Source organism: Apostichopus japonicus, chromosome 7, assembly GCF_037975245.1.
Source record: "Apostichopus japonicus isolate 1M-3 chromosome 7, ASM3797524v1, whole genome shotgun sequence".
Lineage (NCBI taxonomy): Eukaryota > Metazoa > Echinodermata > Holothuroidea > Aspidochirotida > Stichopodidae > Apostichopus > Apostichopus japonicus.
Genome location: NC_092567.1, coordinates 9,163,559 through 9,182,279, shown reverse-complemented (window position 1 = coordinate 9,182,279; position 18,721 = coordinate 9,163,559). Strand labels below are relative to the sequence as shown.

Sequence of the window (18,721 nt, the reverse complement as noted above, 5' to 3'; positions counted from 1 at the left end):
AGCAGGTCACCAGCAATATCTGACCAGGGATACGCGAGTAGGTAGAACAACCTTTCTCTTTATTTAAACCGCTAGCAATAAAATTCAAATTATATATGCTACCTATGGTTAAACTCGCCTAATAGGTGGGGTAATATATCTTAATTAATAGTGGACGCGTTTCTCATAATTACTCATTCTTTGTAACATGTGCTTCTCTGTTTTTGTTATGTTCTAAATTACATCGAGCTAAAGTCAAGACACACACATAGTAAATTGTCAATTGTCATTTCTTAAACTTGGTAATCAGTGACGTCACCATATTATTTCAGTTGGTGGCGAAACTAAGGTCGCTGTCTCTTAATAAGAAATATAGTGTACAGTCTCTACAAACTTTAGCAGCATATACGTCAGATTTAGATATGGTCACAAGATAACAGTTATGTCTCCACCACCTTGTAACCCATCTAGTCCCAGAACGACAGCAATGTAACTAACAAAACCTAACAAATTTCGTCTTGTAGATTTTAAAGCTCAAAACTATGTAGTTGAACATGTAGTATATTAAAGGATAACTTTAAGCTCAACATTAGACCACTGGCTTTCAGTCTAGGTTGTTTTACTACAGCATTTTTAGACATGTTACTTTAAACAGCTGAGTTCATCAGTAAAGATTACTGGACTATTTAATATAATACGGAGACAGTCATGTCAGTTCATCGAATACAAGAACAAATTCTACGTGGTACAACATTTACACGGACAAATGGAATTGAAATTCATCAAAATTATCTCTGATTGGAATGTGAAGTTAAGAAACCTTATCTTTGTTGAGTAACATTAACATTTATGAAACAATAGCTTTACATTAATATTTAGACCTGCACTGAGGAGCCTACGTCACGGTCAAATTAGCTTTTAAGGAGCATTCCAGACATCCAGCATATTTTAAAGGTGAATATCTGACAAAACCAGAATAGCTGTAGAAACTTTAATAATATGACTTATTTATTGACTTTTGAACTTAAGACTAAAAGTCTGCCGAAAGCCATCCCTTATAACACACATGCAGTTACCTACATATTTCACATCTTTGTATGATTTGGAGTTATTAGTTGTATTGTACAACTTAATATCGAAACAAGATCCATCCATACTGACTGTAAAAGGTACAGTGTTCATCAAGATTACCTTTAATGAAGACAGAAATATTATGACGTCACAATCACACTAGTACGCGAGATTTTTTTCCCAGCGCGGTAAAGGCCATCATTTGCACACCTCGCTTCTCATTGGCTGGGTCTTGCACTGTTGATGCTCAATTGGGAAGTTCTTGCTAACGCTATGCGTGTGTGTATGTATATGAACATACACGTGCACGCAGTGGATCGTGATTCGCATGTGTATTATACAGGGGCTTTATCTGGCGATGTTTGTAGTATTTGGGAGATATTAACAACCTAAACCCTTTATCAGATTCTTTCTCACTGAAATTACTGCCATCGGTTTGAGAAGAGAGTGAATGACGTCACAGTCCTGCCTGCTGATGATTGGCGATGTTAGATGATCATGTATTTGAGCTGAAATATAAAGATAAAATGATATATATTAGCTAATATTGCTATCATCATAAATGGATCGAGCAAACTACTTATAAACAGAACAATGGAGAAGTAAGACCTACACAACCCCCCTCCCCCATAAAAAGCGCCAGCAGTACAATAAGCCAACACCGCGACACGTGATACAAGTAATTAAACCAACCAGCTTAACAAAACACCGCGACACGTGATACAAGCTATCGACCGGTATGAAGTTGCCCTCTTTGGTCACATAATCCATAGCAGCGCCCTCTCCAATGCCTTTGTTGTCCTCGTAGGTAGGTATACATTTTTTCTTATATCTATTTGAAGTTATGTCCTTCTTACGCCTAAGCAGCGGAAAGGAAGGTTGTGTACATCTAAAACTATTGTAATAATGAACACATTATGGAGATTTATTTTAATATATTAAGATTTTCCAATTAAAAGTAACATACATAATCACTGTTAACAAAGACAATGTTAAAACCTAAGGTAGAGAGTATTCAGCTGTAATGACTTACAATTACTTGAGCCTTGCCGGGTTTCTCTTGTAACTCCTCTCATCGAACTCCTAAACAAGAGGGAAAAGTATAAGCAATAAATATGTATAAGATAACACAATGCAGTGTATTTAAATGTTGTAAATATTAATTATATGCAGCCATATAAGAAGTGTTATTTAAAAGATAATGGATTCATGTTACAACAAACTTTTTTTTTTACCTTTTGTAAAATTAATTTTGCATGTTTTCAAATGTATGGACTATTTTTGTCTTGTTTATTATTATTTCAGTTATCATTTTAAAGATTTCTAACGATTAAATCCTCTGAATATTTTAGTACTGAACATGATATACACATGAAGGCTAAATCCATGAAACCAATGTCACTAATGCTGCGGTCGCTTTGATTCCATGCTTGAACAGTGAAAAGACTAATTTGTGAAGGTTGCATTCTATAAATTTCGACTATTTAATTGAAATTGTGACAATAAGTTTATAAGTAACAAAAATGAATAGTAAATGTCAACAAATATTGACTCTGGGAACAAAGATATAATGGGGGGGGGGGGGGGGAGACATGGGTAAGACTCATACCAATGTTCAGTGGTACAGAAAGTGCTGCACTGCGTGTGTTCTCACGGTGTAAGAGCACACTTAAAGACCCTATTCAGCATTGTTGGACACTGGAACATATTGCCTACGAAGTCATAAAACTCCTGCAATGGCTATTGTTTTATGTACTCCCGAGACCCCAATGCAAAAGTAATTCCTATCACTGTTTTGTAAAAATTGTTCGCGATCATAATACACTCACTTCCTCTTCCGCAGCATACGGGCATGTGTGGTTACCATAGGACCAATGTCTGGGAACCTGTTAGTTTGCAGGTTCTATGCCTATAGTAACAGTTAGGCTTGAGTTCGATTTTTTATTCGATCTTGATTTTGTTTTTGAGAGAGTAATTGGGGAAAGACCATGGTATTACCTTTTAGTCAAGAGTAACGATTACTAATATTCATGTTTTTTACCCTACAAAAGTTTTGTGGGCCAAAGAGGATCAAACTCAAAACCCTAGAAATGAAGAATTGAAACCCAGAATCCTTTTTATAAGACCTTGATAATTTCTTACAAATATGCTATTAGGTTTATCAACAGAAAAGTAAAGTCAGCTAGCAGGCTAGTGGCAGCGCCTACCACAAACTAAACTTGGAAGTTATTCTGATGTGTTTGTTGTATACATGAGGAAAATGTCGGAGATTCCATAAACGTGGTACCAAAAATAGGGAAAGAAATGGAATAATAAGACGTCTAACATAGTTTTGCTAACAGCAAGATATCAAATAATTGAAACTCTCACACAAGGAAACAAGGAACTTGAAGCAAGTTTGATGCCACGTGTTGCAACTTATTTGACATATTTGTTTTAATTGCTCATTTTCGCTCTATTATTGTGAATTTAAAATGGACATGAATCCAACGTTCCCCATAGGAGTTGCAGCAACAATATTGAACAAAAAAAAAAACAATGGAATAAGTGTGTTTTCATATTATGATGTCTCTATTTGAAAGAACTGAATGAATGTTTCATGGAACACGCATTACCTACTTTTTATTTCTTACTATACTATTTCTGTTAGATTCTCTGTACATTATCAGTGTATAGTGATTCTTAATTAATAACGTTCAAGGCAATACGGACGTTGAGGGGTGAAAATGGCAGCTGTACATGAATGTTTTGTGATCTTTTAGTGACGTTCAATAAACGTCCATGAGGTGTGGGGGTGGTGGTAATATACATCTGCATCCAACTTTGGATAACATATTTTAGATTATAATTATTCACTATAGGACGAATCTGCCCTCCCTCGGCCTTCAAACAATGAAACAATACAAGCCGCTATTTTCTGCCTTTCAACAGAAATACTTCACCACGTCAACTCATCCGTCTTCTGCATGGTGATTATACAAACCCAGTATTCGTTATTACCAGTACGTCCTAACAATCCTAGCTGTACGTGTAACCTAATTAAACATTAACAGGGTCTCACTAATTTAGATATAACATGCCTTGAAAACAGCTCTTGTGATAATTCTGGAAAAGAAGACATAATTCGATACTAAACGTCCATTAGAATATTGTTTGTTAGCTGGACTAGTCAGGTGTCATTACATATAATGACACAAAATTAAATAAAAGGAAAGAAAAAATAACCTTCTTCGGTATTACATGCACCATCTGTTGTAAATGTGTTTAGGCAACATGTTTACGATTAATGATTACATTAAATAGTTCAAACTGAAGTATTATGTGTTTGAAAATAAATAGAATGATGCCTTATAATATCTTATTTTGACTAGTATTATATTTGCTGGTTAAATATTTTAAATATTGGCCGATTACACGGTTAAATACTGACAGTATCAGGTTGTCCTAATAATCCACCCAGTTTTAGACAACAATCTTCTCTCAAATTACTTGTATTTCTTGCCGCTTTGGGCTGACAGGTCAAAATTGATTTAAGCATATTGCCCAATTAGTGTGTTTATTGTTTTGATTTTTTGTTGAAAATGTTGAGGAGTCACCTCACATCCACGTAGGTTTATCTTCATTAAACACCTTCGCCGTTGCAATCAGGTCAGTTTTGTCTGAAGATACCCTCGTTGTAACTTACCTGATGTACGTGATCCCTCAGATACTAAAACATTTTTTTTTTATTGTTTCTAGTTTCTTATAGTTGGTTTCGCAACAGCTTGGTATGCTCACATTCCACAGTGAATGGTTTTAACTCCAAGTTAGTCATTTTATGTCACAATGGAACCCTCTCTTTTCACAATGAATAATGACGATGCTATAACCCAACGGATACCCGCACAACCCAGTCTAATTCAGTCTAATTTCAGTCTAATGATGGATGGGATAAGGGATCAGACTACTTAGACTGAATTTCAGTCTGAAATGTAAAGACTGAAGGTCAGTCTTAATTAGACTGAGTACTCTGCAGTCTAATAGACTGAAAATCAAACCACTTTAGACTGAACAGTCAGCAGTTTAGACTGATTTATTGCAGCACCAGTCTTAATTAGATTGAATATGCTCAGTCTATTAGACTGAAATCAGACTGAACAGTCGGTCCTTTAGACTGAATTATTACACATCACAGCTATACTGTCAATCTTATAAACTGCAAATCCTGGATTGAACAAGCTTTTCTATTGATCCTCCGTGTTAGCTTGGTGCTGGAATTCTTCAATATAGATGCATTTAAGGCCATCATCAAAGACAACATTCAATGATCTGTTAATGCAGGGGAATTTACTGAAAGGTGCTACTTCATTGAGTGACTTCGCCTTCACATCCAATCATGTTAGGCTATAAAGACCAGAAAATCATTGTGACAGTCACACACAAAGTACATTAAAAATGGTATTCCATCAAGAAATATAATTGTCAATATCCACCGAACAGTAATTTTATTTCCACTAACTCACTAATATATTCTTATAGAATTTTCGTTATCATATTAAAAAAAAAAAACAGAAATCAAAACTACAATATTCTGAGGGATGTTCAACACAACATGTTATCTTTCCAACAAACGTTCAAATTAAAAAGATGCTTTACATAACAGTGACATATTTTCAGTTCAATATTAATCTGTCAAATTTCTGCTTGAATTGGGCCATCTAAAATGTTCTTTAATTTTTTTGAAAAAGGATTAGGTGAGCTGAGAACAGATCAGTGGTGTCGCCAATGGGTGGCCTGGGGAACCCCTCCCCCAAGAGGGAATTCACAAATAGACATATCACCAACCAAAATTCATATGTCTGGCAACACCACTGCAACAGAAAGCACTTTAAATTCTTTGTATATTACCACCAGGTGGTAATACCCTGGAATTCATTGACAACACAGCTGTAAATTGAGTCGTTATATACCCAGCTGATCCCATCTCCCGATCTCACTGAACTTTAAATTTTCCACTGTAAAGGATATAGTAACTATACGATCCTGTCTTTACAAAAGGGATAGGATGGTAACACGACGATAGTACAATGGATCTGGTACATTGCCTTTTTTCCAGTTGTGAATCATTAATGTATAGTAGCAACAATTTCTTAGAATGATTTCAAGATGGGGAAAACATATGACAAATTTTCAGCAGGTTATTTATAAAATATTAGGAATGGTTAAACTATATATCAGTGCCGTCAACATTTAATACTTCTTGTTTCAATGATATAGATTGGCGATTGCTAAAAGTCATTATCCAGCACACACAAAACAACATATTACAAGCAGTTAACAGAATGGCACTAACTTCATAATGGCTATTAGATAAACATGAATTATTATATACTGCATTCACAATTTCATGATATGGCATTCATATAAAGCAAATTTGTATGCAAAAACAGCACATGTGACTATTATACCACCCTCAATTATTTCTTAACTTTCTGATAGTAATCATGTATAGTGATTTTGATTGGGATTTCAATCAAACTTTGAAGTTTTGTAAATTATCTGACGTGAATCATTTAATGTCGGGCTCAAGCTGAAAAAAAAATGTCACTCAAAGTCGACTAAAAAATAATGAGGAAAGGATATTCTCAAATGGAATTTTCTACAGTTACTGAATTTATAATAATGAGGTTACTTGCTTTTCATGGCACAAGTTATGGAATATTGTGCATAATAAATAATATTAGCTTAATTAATTGCTTAATTAAATAAACCTTCAACATAGTGAGTGCAGTGAAATGTGGGAACATTAAAGTAAACATTAAAATAACATGCTCGAAAAATCATACAACAAAGTTTTTTTGGCAACTAGGTGTTTGTTTAATTACATTCATAATTAGATCAGTATCATTAAAAAACATTTTTGACAACCAAAAATCAATGAAATATTTATTTCTGGAGCCCTATTCATATAAAACTGTTGGTAAACTCTGGGTAATCAATTTAACATTTTAGGGTATGTGTTAGTTACTCCTTAAAGGTATTGAAGACTTGTCCCAAACAGCATGCAGCCATCTGAAAAAGTTAACTTTCTGTTGCTTGCAAGTGATGTTTGTTCGTGTCGCTAACAAAGACAGACAGTAATGAAACGTGATACCTTGATATCTTTAGCTGGACCTGAGATGTTCATCGCTGTATCGTTTATACACTGTGATGTGGGTATTGACCGCAGCTGTATGTACTGACTGTACACTAGTGTCTAATTACCGACGGTAGCAAGCTGTGTTTGTATTTTCTGGGATCGATGGCAGTGTCTAACACTTCTGTCACACCTCATTTGAAACTAGGTCAGATTACCGGCATTAGACGTTCTTTTTGCGCGAGTCTTCACACCCTTTTAAAGTTACTCCACGCTGACAGACGGGGTTCCGGCCTACAGAGCAATAAAATGTAACATTCACTCCTTGAAATTACTCCATGCTGACTGCCCTTATTGATGTGGCAAGGATACGGACTAGAGACTTCACTTCTGTTGGTTGCAAAATTCCATACACCATGGAAGCATGGAACTCACAAAACTAGTGTTGTAGAGGGGGTGTATAGTCTATGTTAAATGTATGTTCTACGCATCTGTCCCTGTTGGAATGGCCAGTTTATCTGCCACAATGAAGAATTGTTTGGGGTTCAATTCTGGTCCGAGAGATAGGATGAAAGGCTGCCAATATTGTCCTTGTCTGCCCTGTGCTGCGCTCTCAATATCTGTGCCCTCCTGTTTGGTGAAGATAAAAATAAATGTGATAAAGGACAAGCAATATGGTATGAATCAAAACATTCTTAAAAAAAGATATGTTGAGAGGTAAAGTTCGATGTGGACTAGACTAGAATAATATTTAGGAGAGAATGGAGAAAGAAGAACATGACTGGCATTGTACGAAGGAGATATATCAATTCATGATAGGCAGCAATATGTCATCCATGGTGGGTGAGATGTGTTATGTGAAGGTGGATTCAAATTCAACCTAACATTTATGGGTTATCATGTTGATTTTGGCAGGTACATGGTTACCAAGCAAGGTTTGTTGTTAGTTTTTTTCAGAAATTTCTCTTTTTAAGGATAAATTGTTAATGACATCTCCTGATTCCATTTCATCAGCATAGAAAACCAGTGAACAAGGAATATGATTTACATTTTAGCCTACTGATTTCACTAATATGTCTGTCTGCTTGTAAAAGAAACTGATTTCATAAGATTAGTGAATGGTAATATTACTGTAAAATCTTATAGTAAAGACTGATGGCCCACTATATGTTTAATAAAATAGCAAAAGCATACCAATTCTTTTCCAGTTTCCACATGATTTAAATACAATGGTAATTGTTTAACAGAATCGTGATAGCTTCATGCTGTAATGGCTGTAGCAGTAACTACATTTTTTTCAAATAATTAAGGGTGCTTACAATCTATGCATAATAGTACTGTGTTTTGCAATTTCTTCAGCATTGTTATGTTCAAGTATTTGTTATGAGGTTAACCTAGCCTAGATTCATTTGGGACGATCGAGTACATATTGCAGTCCTGACAAGCGTGCTTATTCGCCCGACGATTGGGTACATATGCAGGACAGGCGGGCTAATTTGCCAGACGATCTGGTACCGTGATAGCTTCATGCTGTAATGGCTGTAGCAGTAACTACATTTTTCAAATAATTAAGGGTGCTTACAATCTATGCATAATAGTACTGTGTTTTGCAATTTCTTCAGCATTATTATGTTCAAGTATTTGTTATGAGGTTAACCAAGCCTAGATTCATTTGGGACGATCGAGTACATATTGCAGTCCTGACAAGCGTGCTTATTCGCCCGACGATTGGGTTCATATGCAGGACAGGCGGGCTAATTTGCCCGACGATCTGGTACCGTGATAGCTTCATGCTGTAATGGCTGTAGCAGTCACTACATTTTTCAAATAATTAAGGGTGCTTACAATCTATGCATAATAGTCCTTTGTTTTGCAATTTCTTGAGCATTATTATGTCCAAGTATTTGTTATGAGGTTAACCTAGCCTAGGCTAGATTCATTTTGGGACGATCGAGTACATATTGCAGGACAAGCGTGCTTATTCGCCCGACGATCGGGTACATATGCAGGACAGGCGGGCTGATTTGCCCGACGATCGGGTACATATGCAGGATAGGCGGGCTGATTTGCCCGACGATCGGGTACATATGCAGGACCGGCGTGCTTATTCGCCGACGATCGTGTTAATAGGCCCCACCAATTATAACAACAGCCTAGGCCCTATTTGCTATGGTACAGCCTAGCTAGGCCTACCTCGCGCACAAGCCTAGAATAACTAACGTTACGAACTGCCAAGCTTTTATTCTGTATTAATTGGAAAACAACAAAAAACATACATACCTTTCCCTCGAAAACTGTTTTCACTTCGTGGAAACCTTTATTTGTAAGAAAAGTTCTTAAAGACTCAGCCATTGCTAATTTATAACCTTTACTCTAGCTTAGACATACGGTCGTCTGTCTCGTTCATGCCTAGCTGTGTGTACGGCGTGCGTACGTACAGTACAGCGAGTACCTGGCTAAGCGAAGAATATAGTAGTATATATGTACACAAGTTGTAGCGCTCGTTGTCACTTGTTTTTTGTGCTGCGTATTTGCAAGTTTTCGGATGACGTAGGCGCATTTCTGTTCTCTGATTGGATACATTTTTCAGTGGAATACAGAGACTGAAAATGGTAAGATGCCATGCCACATGTGATTAGCTGATTGGTTAATACAGTCAGTCCAAAACAGCGACTGAACGGTGTAACTGATAATACAGTCTAAGTAGAGTGTTTCTCAGTCTAAACTCAGTGTATAACACTGAAAAAAATTTCAGTCTCAAAGAAGACTGAATTCTTCAGTCTATCATTTTAAGAGAGTAGATATTCTGTTTTTATCGTATTGTTGATCGCGTAGAGATATCCATCAAAGTTTGGGAAATTCAGTTGTATGATGAACACATCAAATGAAAGACACAAGGGGGGAATTAAATATTGCCAAAGGCCCAAAACAAATTTCATAAATAGGTAAGCTGAGCCTCCGCAGTGTTGCTGCATGTTATCATTTTATGTTATTGACTATAACATATTAAGACTAAAATGCTGACTAATTATTGCTCATATTTGACTACTGTCATATTTCAAGGGGAGGGGAAATACCCCCTCATTTCCCCCACCCCTTACGGACTCTCATAGTTTCTCGGACTATAACACATTAAGACTAAAATGTTGGCTAATTATGTTCATATTTTGATTACTGTCATATTCCAAGGGGAGGAGAATACCCCTTCATTTCCCCCACCCTTTACGGACTCTAATAGTTTATTAGACTATAATATGTTAAGGCTAAAATGCTGACTAATTATTGCTCATATTTTGACTAATGTCATTTACCAAGGGGAGGGGAAATACTCCCACATATCCCCCACCCCTTGCGGACTGTCATAGTTTCTCTGATACTACACATCTAATTACTCACGTCTGTTGTAGGCCTTTTTTCTGTCGGTTGGTTGTAATGACTAGTGGTTACGTCAACGGTATGTTCGTCTTGCTCATCATCATCACCACCACCACCATCATCACCGCCACCACCACCACCATCATCATCATCATCACCGCCAACACCACCATCACCATCATCGTCATCACCGCTACCGCCACCATCCTCATCATCATTAGAGGTCTGTGTAACAGAAGTAGAAAAAAACTTTTAGTTTAAGTTTAATTTACAGCTCCTTAAGAGTCCCGCATGTCGAGGCTGATCAATGTAAGTGAATGGATGTACAGATCATAAGGTGAGTTCCTCAGATGCAATCCAAAACGCAATGGGTAAAACATACCATTGTCAATAGTGAAAACATACCATTGTCAATGGGAAAAACATACCATTGTAAAGGACAAAAGAAACATGATTCAATCCAAGGGTGCTTGGTTGATTATATGAGGTAAAATTAACCGGTTTTGATTGAGTTATCAATATTTATAAACGAATTACCTAACCGAGGAGTCGTCGTCATAATTCATATAACCTTAACAGAGGATTCCAGAGATTTTGCTCATTAACAGGTGAATATAGTGAACACATCAATAACAATAAAGTAAAATTAACAATAATTTTCTTTTTGTTAGTGGATTGTAACATATTAAGACAATACTTCTGTCTACAGTCTCTATTTAATTCATTCTCCCACGTAATCGCATCTACTAAAATACTCTTCCATATAATTGTAGTTTGACTGTGCTGTATCAATAAATGCAATATTGTAGAATCAGCTTAGTCGAATAGTTCAAGGAAAACCACTCAATATATACTCTTTAAGTTGATTGGCCAGTTATAGTTATTTCTTCTACCAGTTTCGATCATTTCAAGTTTTTATTAAAATGTTGAGGTTATTACGAAATTCAGAGACAGTCCAGACTGAAACAAGCAGCAGTGAATTCGATTTTCATCATCGGATTACGCTCGATCGCTAGACCATCAGAAATTAGTATTATCATGCATAAATTAGCTCCCTTTATCTATAGTAGTTAATCTCTAAATTAAATATAACACAATAATTCTTGCTATCCGTCAATTACTGTTAAGAATAATTGCCACAGTATATGAACAGTTACTCAAGATGAACAGTTTAATATGCGTGATAAGATCATAAAAATTGTTATAGTTATCATTAGGTCACTTTTGAAGTACTTCTTAGCTCGATATTTTAGCTCAATATACAAACATCAGCTTGTTTGCAAGAGGCAAGCGACCCGTGAGACAACAACATTCCATTTACTCAACAGACGTAGGTGGACATGTGGTTATAAACATATTAACACAAAATCTCAGACAATTCCATGTTTGTAAACATATATTTTTTATTTATGTTGATCTTGTAAATTTGACGAGCTTTGTTGTCAACTGTCCTCCATAGATGAACTATCGTATTCATGTTGTATATGACTAACTTTAAAGCTGTCTCTCGAAGATAGGCTCTTGTTTGCTAATTGAATATAACTTAGTATGAGGACAAACTGTAAACGAAATACTCGATATTCTTACTTCTTCATCCGTATCATCTTCCGATGAACTAGGTTCGATGTAACCCTGCAAGAAAGGGAAACCAAATAATCATACATCAAATAATCATAAAGAAATAATCATACAAAGGTAATCCTAATTAAAGTGCGCTATATCTATCTGACTTATGTTATTCCTGTTCGCAGATTTCTGAATACTTTCCTTTCACCCTGCAGCTGTCCTCTGGTCAGATTAAAAACGAACTAAAACACGAAATCTTTTCATAATAACAATTTTTGAGAGTAACAAGAATTGTGACAATGATATTTTAACAAGATTCAAACATTTTGACGGTTTAAACCCATGAGTTTAAAAAAAAAACATTTTTTTTTCGCGTTTGCCGTTTTTTCACCCTTAATCAGTACTCCACGTACATCGAAAATACTTATATGACAGACACTTTTGAAAATAAAATATTTATTTGGAGGAACATAGAGCAATTATTTGCATTTATATTTTACAGTTACAAACATTGTTGCACGAAGGAACAAATTCATGAATTGGGAATTTCCTTTCCTCCAAATACAAAGAACCAAATAAGTAAACTTGCAGACATGCGTTAAATTCTTCAATGATATCAATCAAATTCAACTCACGTTAAAGTAATCTTAAATTGATGATAAGTTTAATTCTAAAAAGGCCCCTCTTATTATTAAGTTTGTTAGAATTTTGCAAGCCATGGTAGTCCAACGGTCTCCACGGGAGACGCATATTTAATATAAAACCACACGATAGATGTGCATATTTATATTATGTCTGTATTCTGAAGGAACTGAATAAATGTCTCATGAAACACGAATTACCTACTTTTATTTCTTATTATATTGTTAGTTTCTCTGTACAGTATCAGTAGAGCGATTCTTAATTAAAAACGTGAACAGGCCGATGTAGCATATATGTAAATATTATATCATTTTTGACGGTTTAATGACATTAGTTTAATAGACGTCCATTTGGGGGAGTAGGGGGAATATACATCTTCTTCCAACTTTGGTAATATATGTTAGATCATTTAGTCGGACGAATCCTCCCTCCCTCGGAATTAAAACAATGGAACTACAAGCTGCTATTTTACTGCCTTTCAACAGAAATACTTCATCACGTCAACTCATCCGTCTTCTGCATGGTGACTTTACAAACCCAGTATTTGTTATTACCACAACTATATTGTTTCTAGGTTCCTTATATTTGGTATCGCAACAGCTTGGTATGCTCACATTCCACAGGGAATGATTTCTACTCCAAATTAGTCATTTTATGTCACAGTGGACGCTCTCGTATACTCACATTACCATTAGAGCCTATCAGTTTATCTCTTCGATTTCAATATTTAATGTGTTCCTGTTTGACGGGTATGTGACGATGCTTACATGCAAACTTTATTCCATCGTTTACCGAATTTCTGTGAGAAGCTAAGCTTCTCCTTAACCATTCCCAACTCCTCCCTGACCCCAGAGATTGATTCCAATGACTTTATATCATCAAAGAATACCGGAGTAGAGATTTATGGGAGATTTGAGTATGGACCTATTTGTGTGTAGAGAAAATTGTTACACTATACGGTAACAATGTTGAATCATCATCTGACATTTAATTATGTTAATATATAATTTTATGTAACAATAAAAGTGACATTTAAAATGTTTTTTTTTCTTTGTCAGTACCTGTCACAGTTAATATCCTGTGAAAATTTGTTTCGCGAAGAAATTAATGAACAATAAAATAATCATCAACCATGTGCCGGCTGGAGGGGATTGATATTTTAAAAGTTTTTTTTTTCAATGTTGTGTGAGGCTTGTAACACACCATAACATCTTACTAAACCTTGTTGTATTTAAAGGTCTATTCGTTTCTTTGTTTAGGATTTCTTTGACTGTGTGTGCGGAAGTAAGATTATTTAGGCCGCATCTAAAGTTGACATTAAGAACAGTGCTATCATCGTTACGGTATATAAACTTGTAACTGGCCTCTCTAAATTACATGTTCGATACACGACAATCATAAATCTTTCCCCCTGATGAGAAACATAGTCTAATACTATTTTGTCTTATTTCTTTGTTTCACATTAATTAATACCTCTTTGTCTGTTATTAAAATTACCGTTACTAATTAACAGGAACATGAATCTATGTCTCTCTTACCTCTTCTCCTGGTAGATTACCCAAACTGTCACAGGCCTGAAAGGAAGAGAAATATTATATTTATGAGATTTTGAAAATGAATTTCAGGAAAACATAATATGGCGAAGCAAAAAATATATAGTTACAATGATATATCTTTACAAATATCACAGTAAACTATTCCTGGCAGGTTAACGCACATCTGCATTGAACACACTAAAGTCAATAAAGGAGACAGACTCGTCAATGTAAGATGCACGGACTTAATAACATGAATATAAACATCAGCTATATAGGGAAGACATAGTTAGTTTTAAACCCGTCATCAACCACTAGTGACGTCATTAAACACTGAGTGACGTCATGATGACTGAGATGATCAGATGGATACAATGGACGACAGAGAAGATGACGAGTAGGGAAAAGAGGGCAGTATTTAAAGATAGACCCCAGAACATCGTTGTCAGAAAAAGAAAACTCTTGCTTGGTCAGCACATTGTTTACACCCGCCCCCCCCCCCCCTTCGTCTGAGACGGTCTGTTGCTATCGTTTTGTTAGTAGTGTAAAGATATCCATGAATGTTTGGGAAATGCAATTGTGCGATCAAAATATACAATAAGAGACACAGTGGGATAATCAAATAGATATGTTAACAATTTAAACATTTCACTAAATATAATAATTCTTGCACATATTTTTTTTAATTTAAATTTACCCTGTCTATGTATGTTCAATTGGAAGTTTGTACATGCGCACATTATTAGTTTTAAAATAGTTGACTCTCTCTGCTCAACGTTAGACAAGGAACATTTAGACCAGGAAGCGACGGTCTGTAAATTAAGGAATATTTAGAGTGGGTTTATGTTACCGATACGCCCTGTGTGTCTGTAAGACTAGTATTGGCAGAAACGACGTGAGCTCGTCTTTGCTCTGTCTCTATGTATTAGCTGCACTTGGTTTGGGTTGCTCATATACTCAAACGACGAAAGAAATAATGCAAATATTTTACACCATTATTAGTTCAGATTCACCGTTGCCATTTTTTGTATCATAATGCTGCTGCTTATTCATAGTACTCTACATATAAAGAGGGTGGTACTAAAAGACGTTTCTTGAAAGTTATATAAAATCTTAAATTTAACACCTTTAGGTTGACCTTTAATGCAGTCACATCTACTTTAATTTTCCTTGCATGTTAAAATACATCTAATTGATGAAATCTGCCTAAAAAAATACACTTGTTTCTTTGTTTCAAGTTATAACCAGATCTGCCTTTTCATATATAAGCCTGCTTGGACCACACATGTATGTCAGTCACGCTAATCTAAATAAATAATAAAATATAATCAATAGGGATCCCTCAACTCCCATTACAACTGACACTATTAGAACGAGTAACATTTACTAACTTTGCTGCGTACAGTGACGTCACAACGTTAAGATTCTAGAGATGAAAAGTATGCATCGATATTTTTACCAATAAAACATTTTTGACTGAGTAGGTGTGATGCTTTTTAACAAAATTCAGAAAGCAATTTACGGCACGGGCTTAGCATATATTTATATCCATGACGTAGTATCTTGAAAAAAAAAACTGATTCATGTGCGTGCTCATTTTCAACATTGTGTTCGTATACAGCGTCACATAATACGTGTCTACAGTTATTTGGTTACCATGGTATCTATACAATATAACGAAGCAGTAGTATAATTGCCCCCACACATTGACTGATATCATGGTCTTGTTGTGTAAATGTGCGTTTAAAGTGATTAATCACAGCTCCACCGAATCATTGGTAATGATTTGCTCTACAGAGCGAATCTGGAGCCACTAAAAACATATTTGCAAGATCTTCTTCTTATACGGTATATTCCATATCACGAATATAATATTTTCACAAATTACAAAAAAAAAAATCTTCAATTTTCTTTCATTTTATCAATATACGTATCACCTCTTCCTTCATTTATATCAATCGCCAAAATGTCCAGCATTCACATTCTGGGAAACGGTGAGTCGGATGTTTACAAGCAAGTTCGTTTATCTATGCACCCCACACACATATAATAGGCAATTAAAACCAGTTTCTGGTATGATTTTAAAACCATACAAATAACAACAATGTTGAATCGCGCTGCTTAAATCGGTCACCATCTGTTGCACTACCAGTTCATCCTCATTACTGACCTAGACACTACAGGTATTTCATTTATTATACACATGAGTGTATACGTGAAACCGTCACAGAAACATTTACCTTGATAAATTTAAGTTAATAATTGAGTAAGATTGAACTTAACGGATAGCAAAAGTGCACTTCTGTACTTTGTGTTGTTTTTGCTACAATCTGCTGGTAGCAAACTTGACCGTTAAAATAATGAGAAGGTCTTGAAAACATAATGTTACTTCAGTCCACCTGGGAAGATTAAAGTAAGTTTTTTAACAAACAAATATCTATGACACTAAATTTATGGGACACAAATTGTCTAAATCTGGTTAAAGGACGAATAATACAATAATCATAAGCATTCACGTGATTGTGACAACATATCTAGATGTCTTTGTTAGTTGCAGGGTATCCAATAATTATGCGAATATTTCACGGTTTGGTCAATTGACAACCTATGACGTAATAGGCAGCTTTAGTTAATGGAATACCACCTTCTCGTAACACCGGAGAAAACGAAGAAAATGAACATAACCAGTAAAACCAGGGAGCCTGCTACAAAGCCATTAGCTAGGGCAGCTACAGTAAGCTACAGGGTCGGCTAAACGGAATGTTGTTACGACTGTTGTATGTGCTATGATGTACATTTGCTCGAAACTAATTGAACATAAACAAGAACGATGCAACATGATTGACAACATTCTACGGTTTCATATTTAATGTACATCGAGATGGTGACGTAAAAGCGGGATATGTTCAGTACATTCATTTAGGTGAAGACATTATTTGATTAAGATATTTGTTAACGTCATTGATTTTACTACAGATAAGCTTTGTTTCAGAAGAATAATACCAATGTTTCACGAGAATTTATAGTGGTATATTGGAAATGTTAAGAAGGGTCGGTAATGTCAATTATGTTGTTTCAAAGTCATACACGCTACTAGTGTTCTGCTAAATGTTGATATGATATGCTTAGTTGTTAATTATCATACCAATGCTCGTTATTTATTTACAGACTTTTATCTCAAGAAAATATTTTAAAGATATGTATTTCTGTTTAGTTCCAGATTTTTATAAGTTTGTTTCTACGTTTGGAATAAACGTGATACAAAAGTTTACATGAGTTGTTCCTCTATTATTTGGCGCAATCAACTCTCCACCCAGTCATAGAAACTAACAATAAGTAATGCATGAGGCTGGAAGGTCCGGGTGTGACAATCAACTATCCTATATACACTTGAAGATAATTATCAAGAAAAAATAAACAATTAGCGGATGACAACTTATGAATATTTAAATCAGATTATCAGTTACCGACTATACCGTAGTTGTACAAATTCCACTCCAACCCCCCCCCCCCCCCCCACATCCAACCCGGATCCTGACTCCTTTAAAATCGTCTAATGTATGTATTTTTGTGTCTGTTTAATGAAAAACACGCGGGAAATGATATGAATATTTGTCTTATATTCATATTTTATCAATTCATTGCATATGTTTTGATTGCCATGGTATCCGTACAAGATAACAACGAAACGGGTTAGTAGAGCTACACATATATACTATAGAGTTTATTTTTGTTTTCTAATTTATTCCCATTTTACACGAATACAATATTCCTACCCCCCCCCCCCCCGGAACCCTTGCAATGTCAGTAATTAAAATAGCTCCTCTTCTCTTCATATATACAAATGACCAAGACCATGACAAGCATTACCATTCAGAAGAATATACCAGAGTTTATTGATTTCAAATAAAACGAGATTCATTATATATATAAACCTGCTTGGACCCACACACTTATATCAGCCACGTATACATTAATCTGGATTAATCATCATTTAAGCAAGTGATCCTTTAAATACCCTAATGCTTTTTAAGGAAAAAATAAATTTATTAGAAAGACTTAATTCACAAGGAAGAATACCATCATGGATATTTATAGCTTCTGCACTTTGTGTTGTTTTTGCTACAATCTGCTGGTAACAAACTAGACCTTTAAATGAAAGATAAGGACCTTGAAAAAAATAATTTTACTTTATTTCACCAAAATCAAACCAGGAAAGATGAGAGTAGGCAGAGATATTAAAGGTTTGGAAACAAACAAATAAAACATTGCAAAAAATTGGTGGGACACAGTATTGTCTGAATCTGGTTAAACGATAAATAACTCACTAATAAGTAGCACTCATGTGATTGATACAACATATTTATATTCTTAATTAGTTGCAGGGCTATCCAGTTATGTGTCAACGTTATAACCTATTAAGTAGCATGCAGCTTTA

The 18,721-nt window shown here is 35.3% G+C and overlaps 1 protein-coding gene across 1 annotated transcript in view; it reads right to left on the bottom strand.

The window, feature by feature from the left end:
* Positions 1–261: 261 nt before the first annotated feature.
* Positions 262–18,721, bottom strand: part of LOC139970041 (uncharacterized) — a 242,036-nt gene continuing 223,576 nt past the window's right edge. The window contains exons 7-11 of the mRNA XM_071975630.1: positions 14,287–14,322; positions 12,128–12,172; positions 10,562–10,765; positions 2,084–2,133; positions 262–1,559 (exon numbers count right to left, since the gene is read on the bottom strand). Coding sequence (XP_071831731.1) covers positions 2,086–2,133; positions 10,562–10,765; positions 12,128–12,172; positions 14,287–14,322 — 333 coding nt within the window. The 3' untranslated portion in view covers positions 262–1,559; positions 2,084–2,085. The remainder of the gene's footprint in view (positions 1,560–2,083; positions 2,134–10,561; positions 10,766–12,127; positions 12,173–14,286; positions 14,323–18,721) is intronic.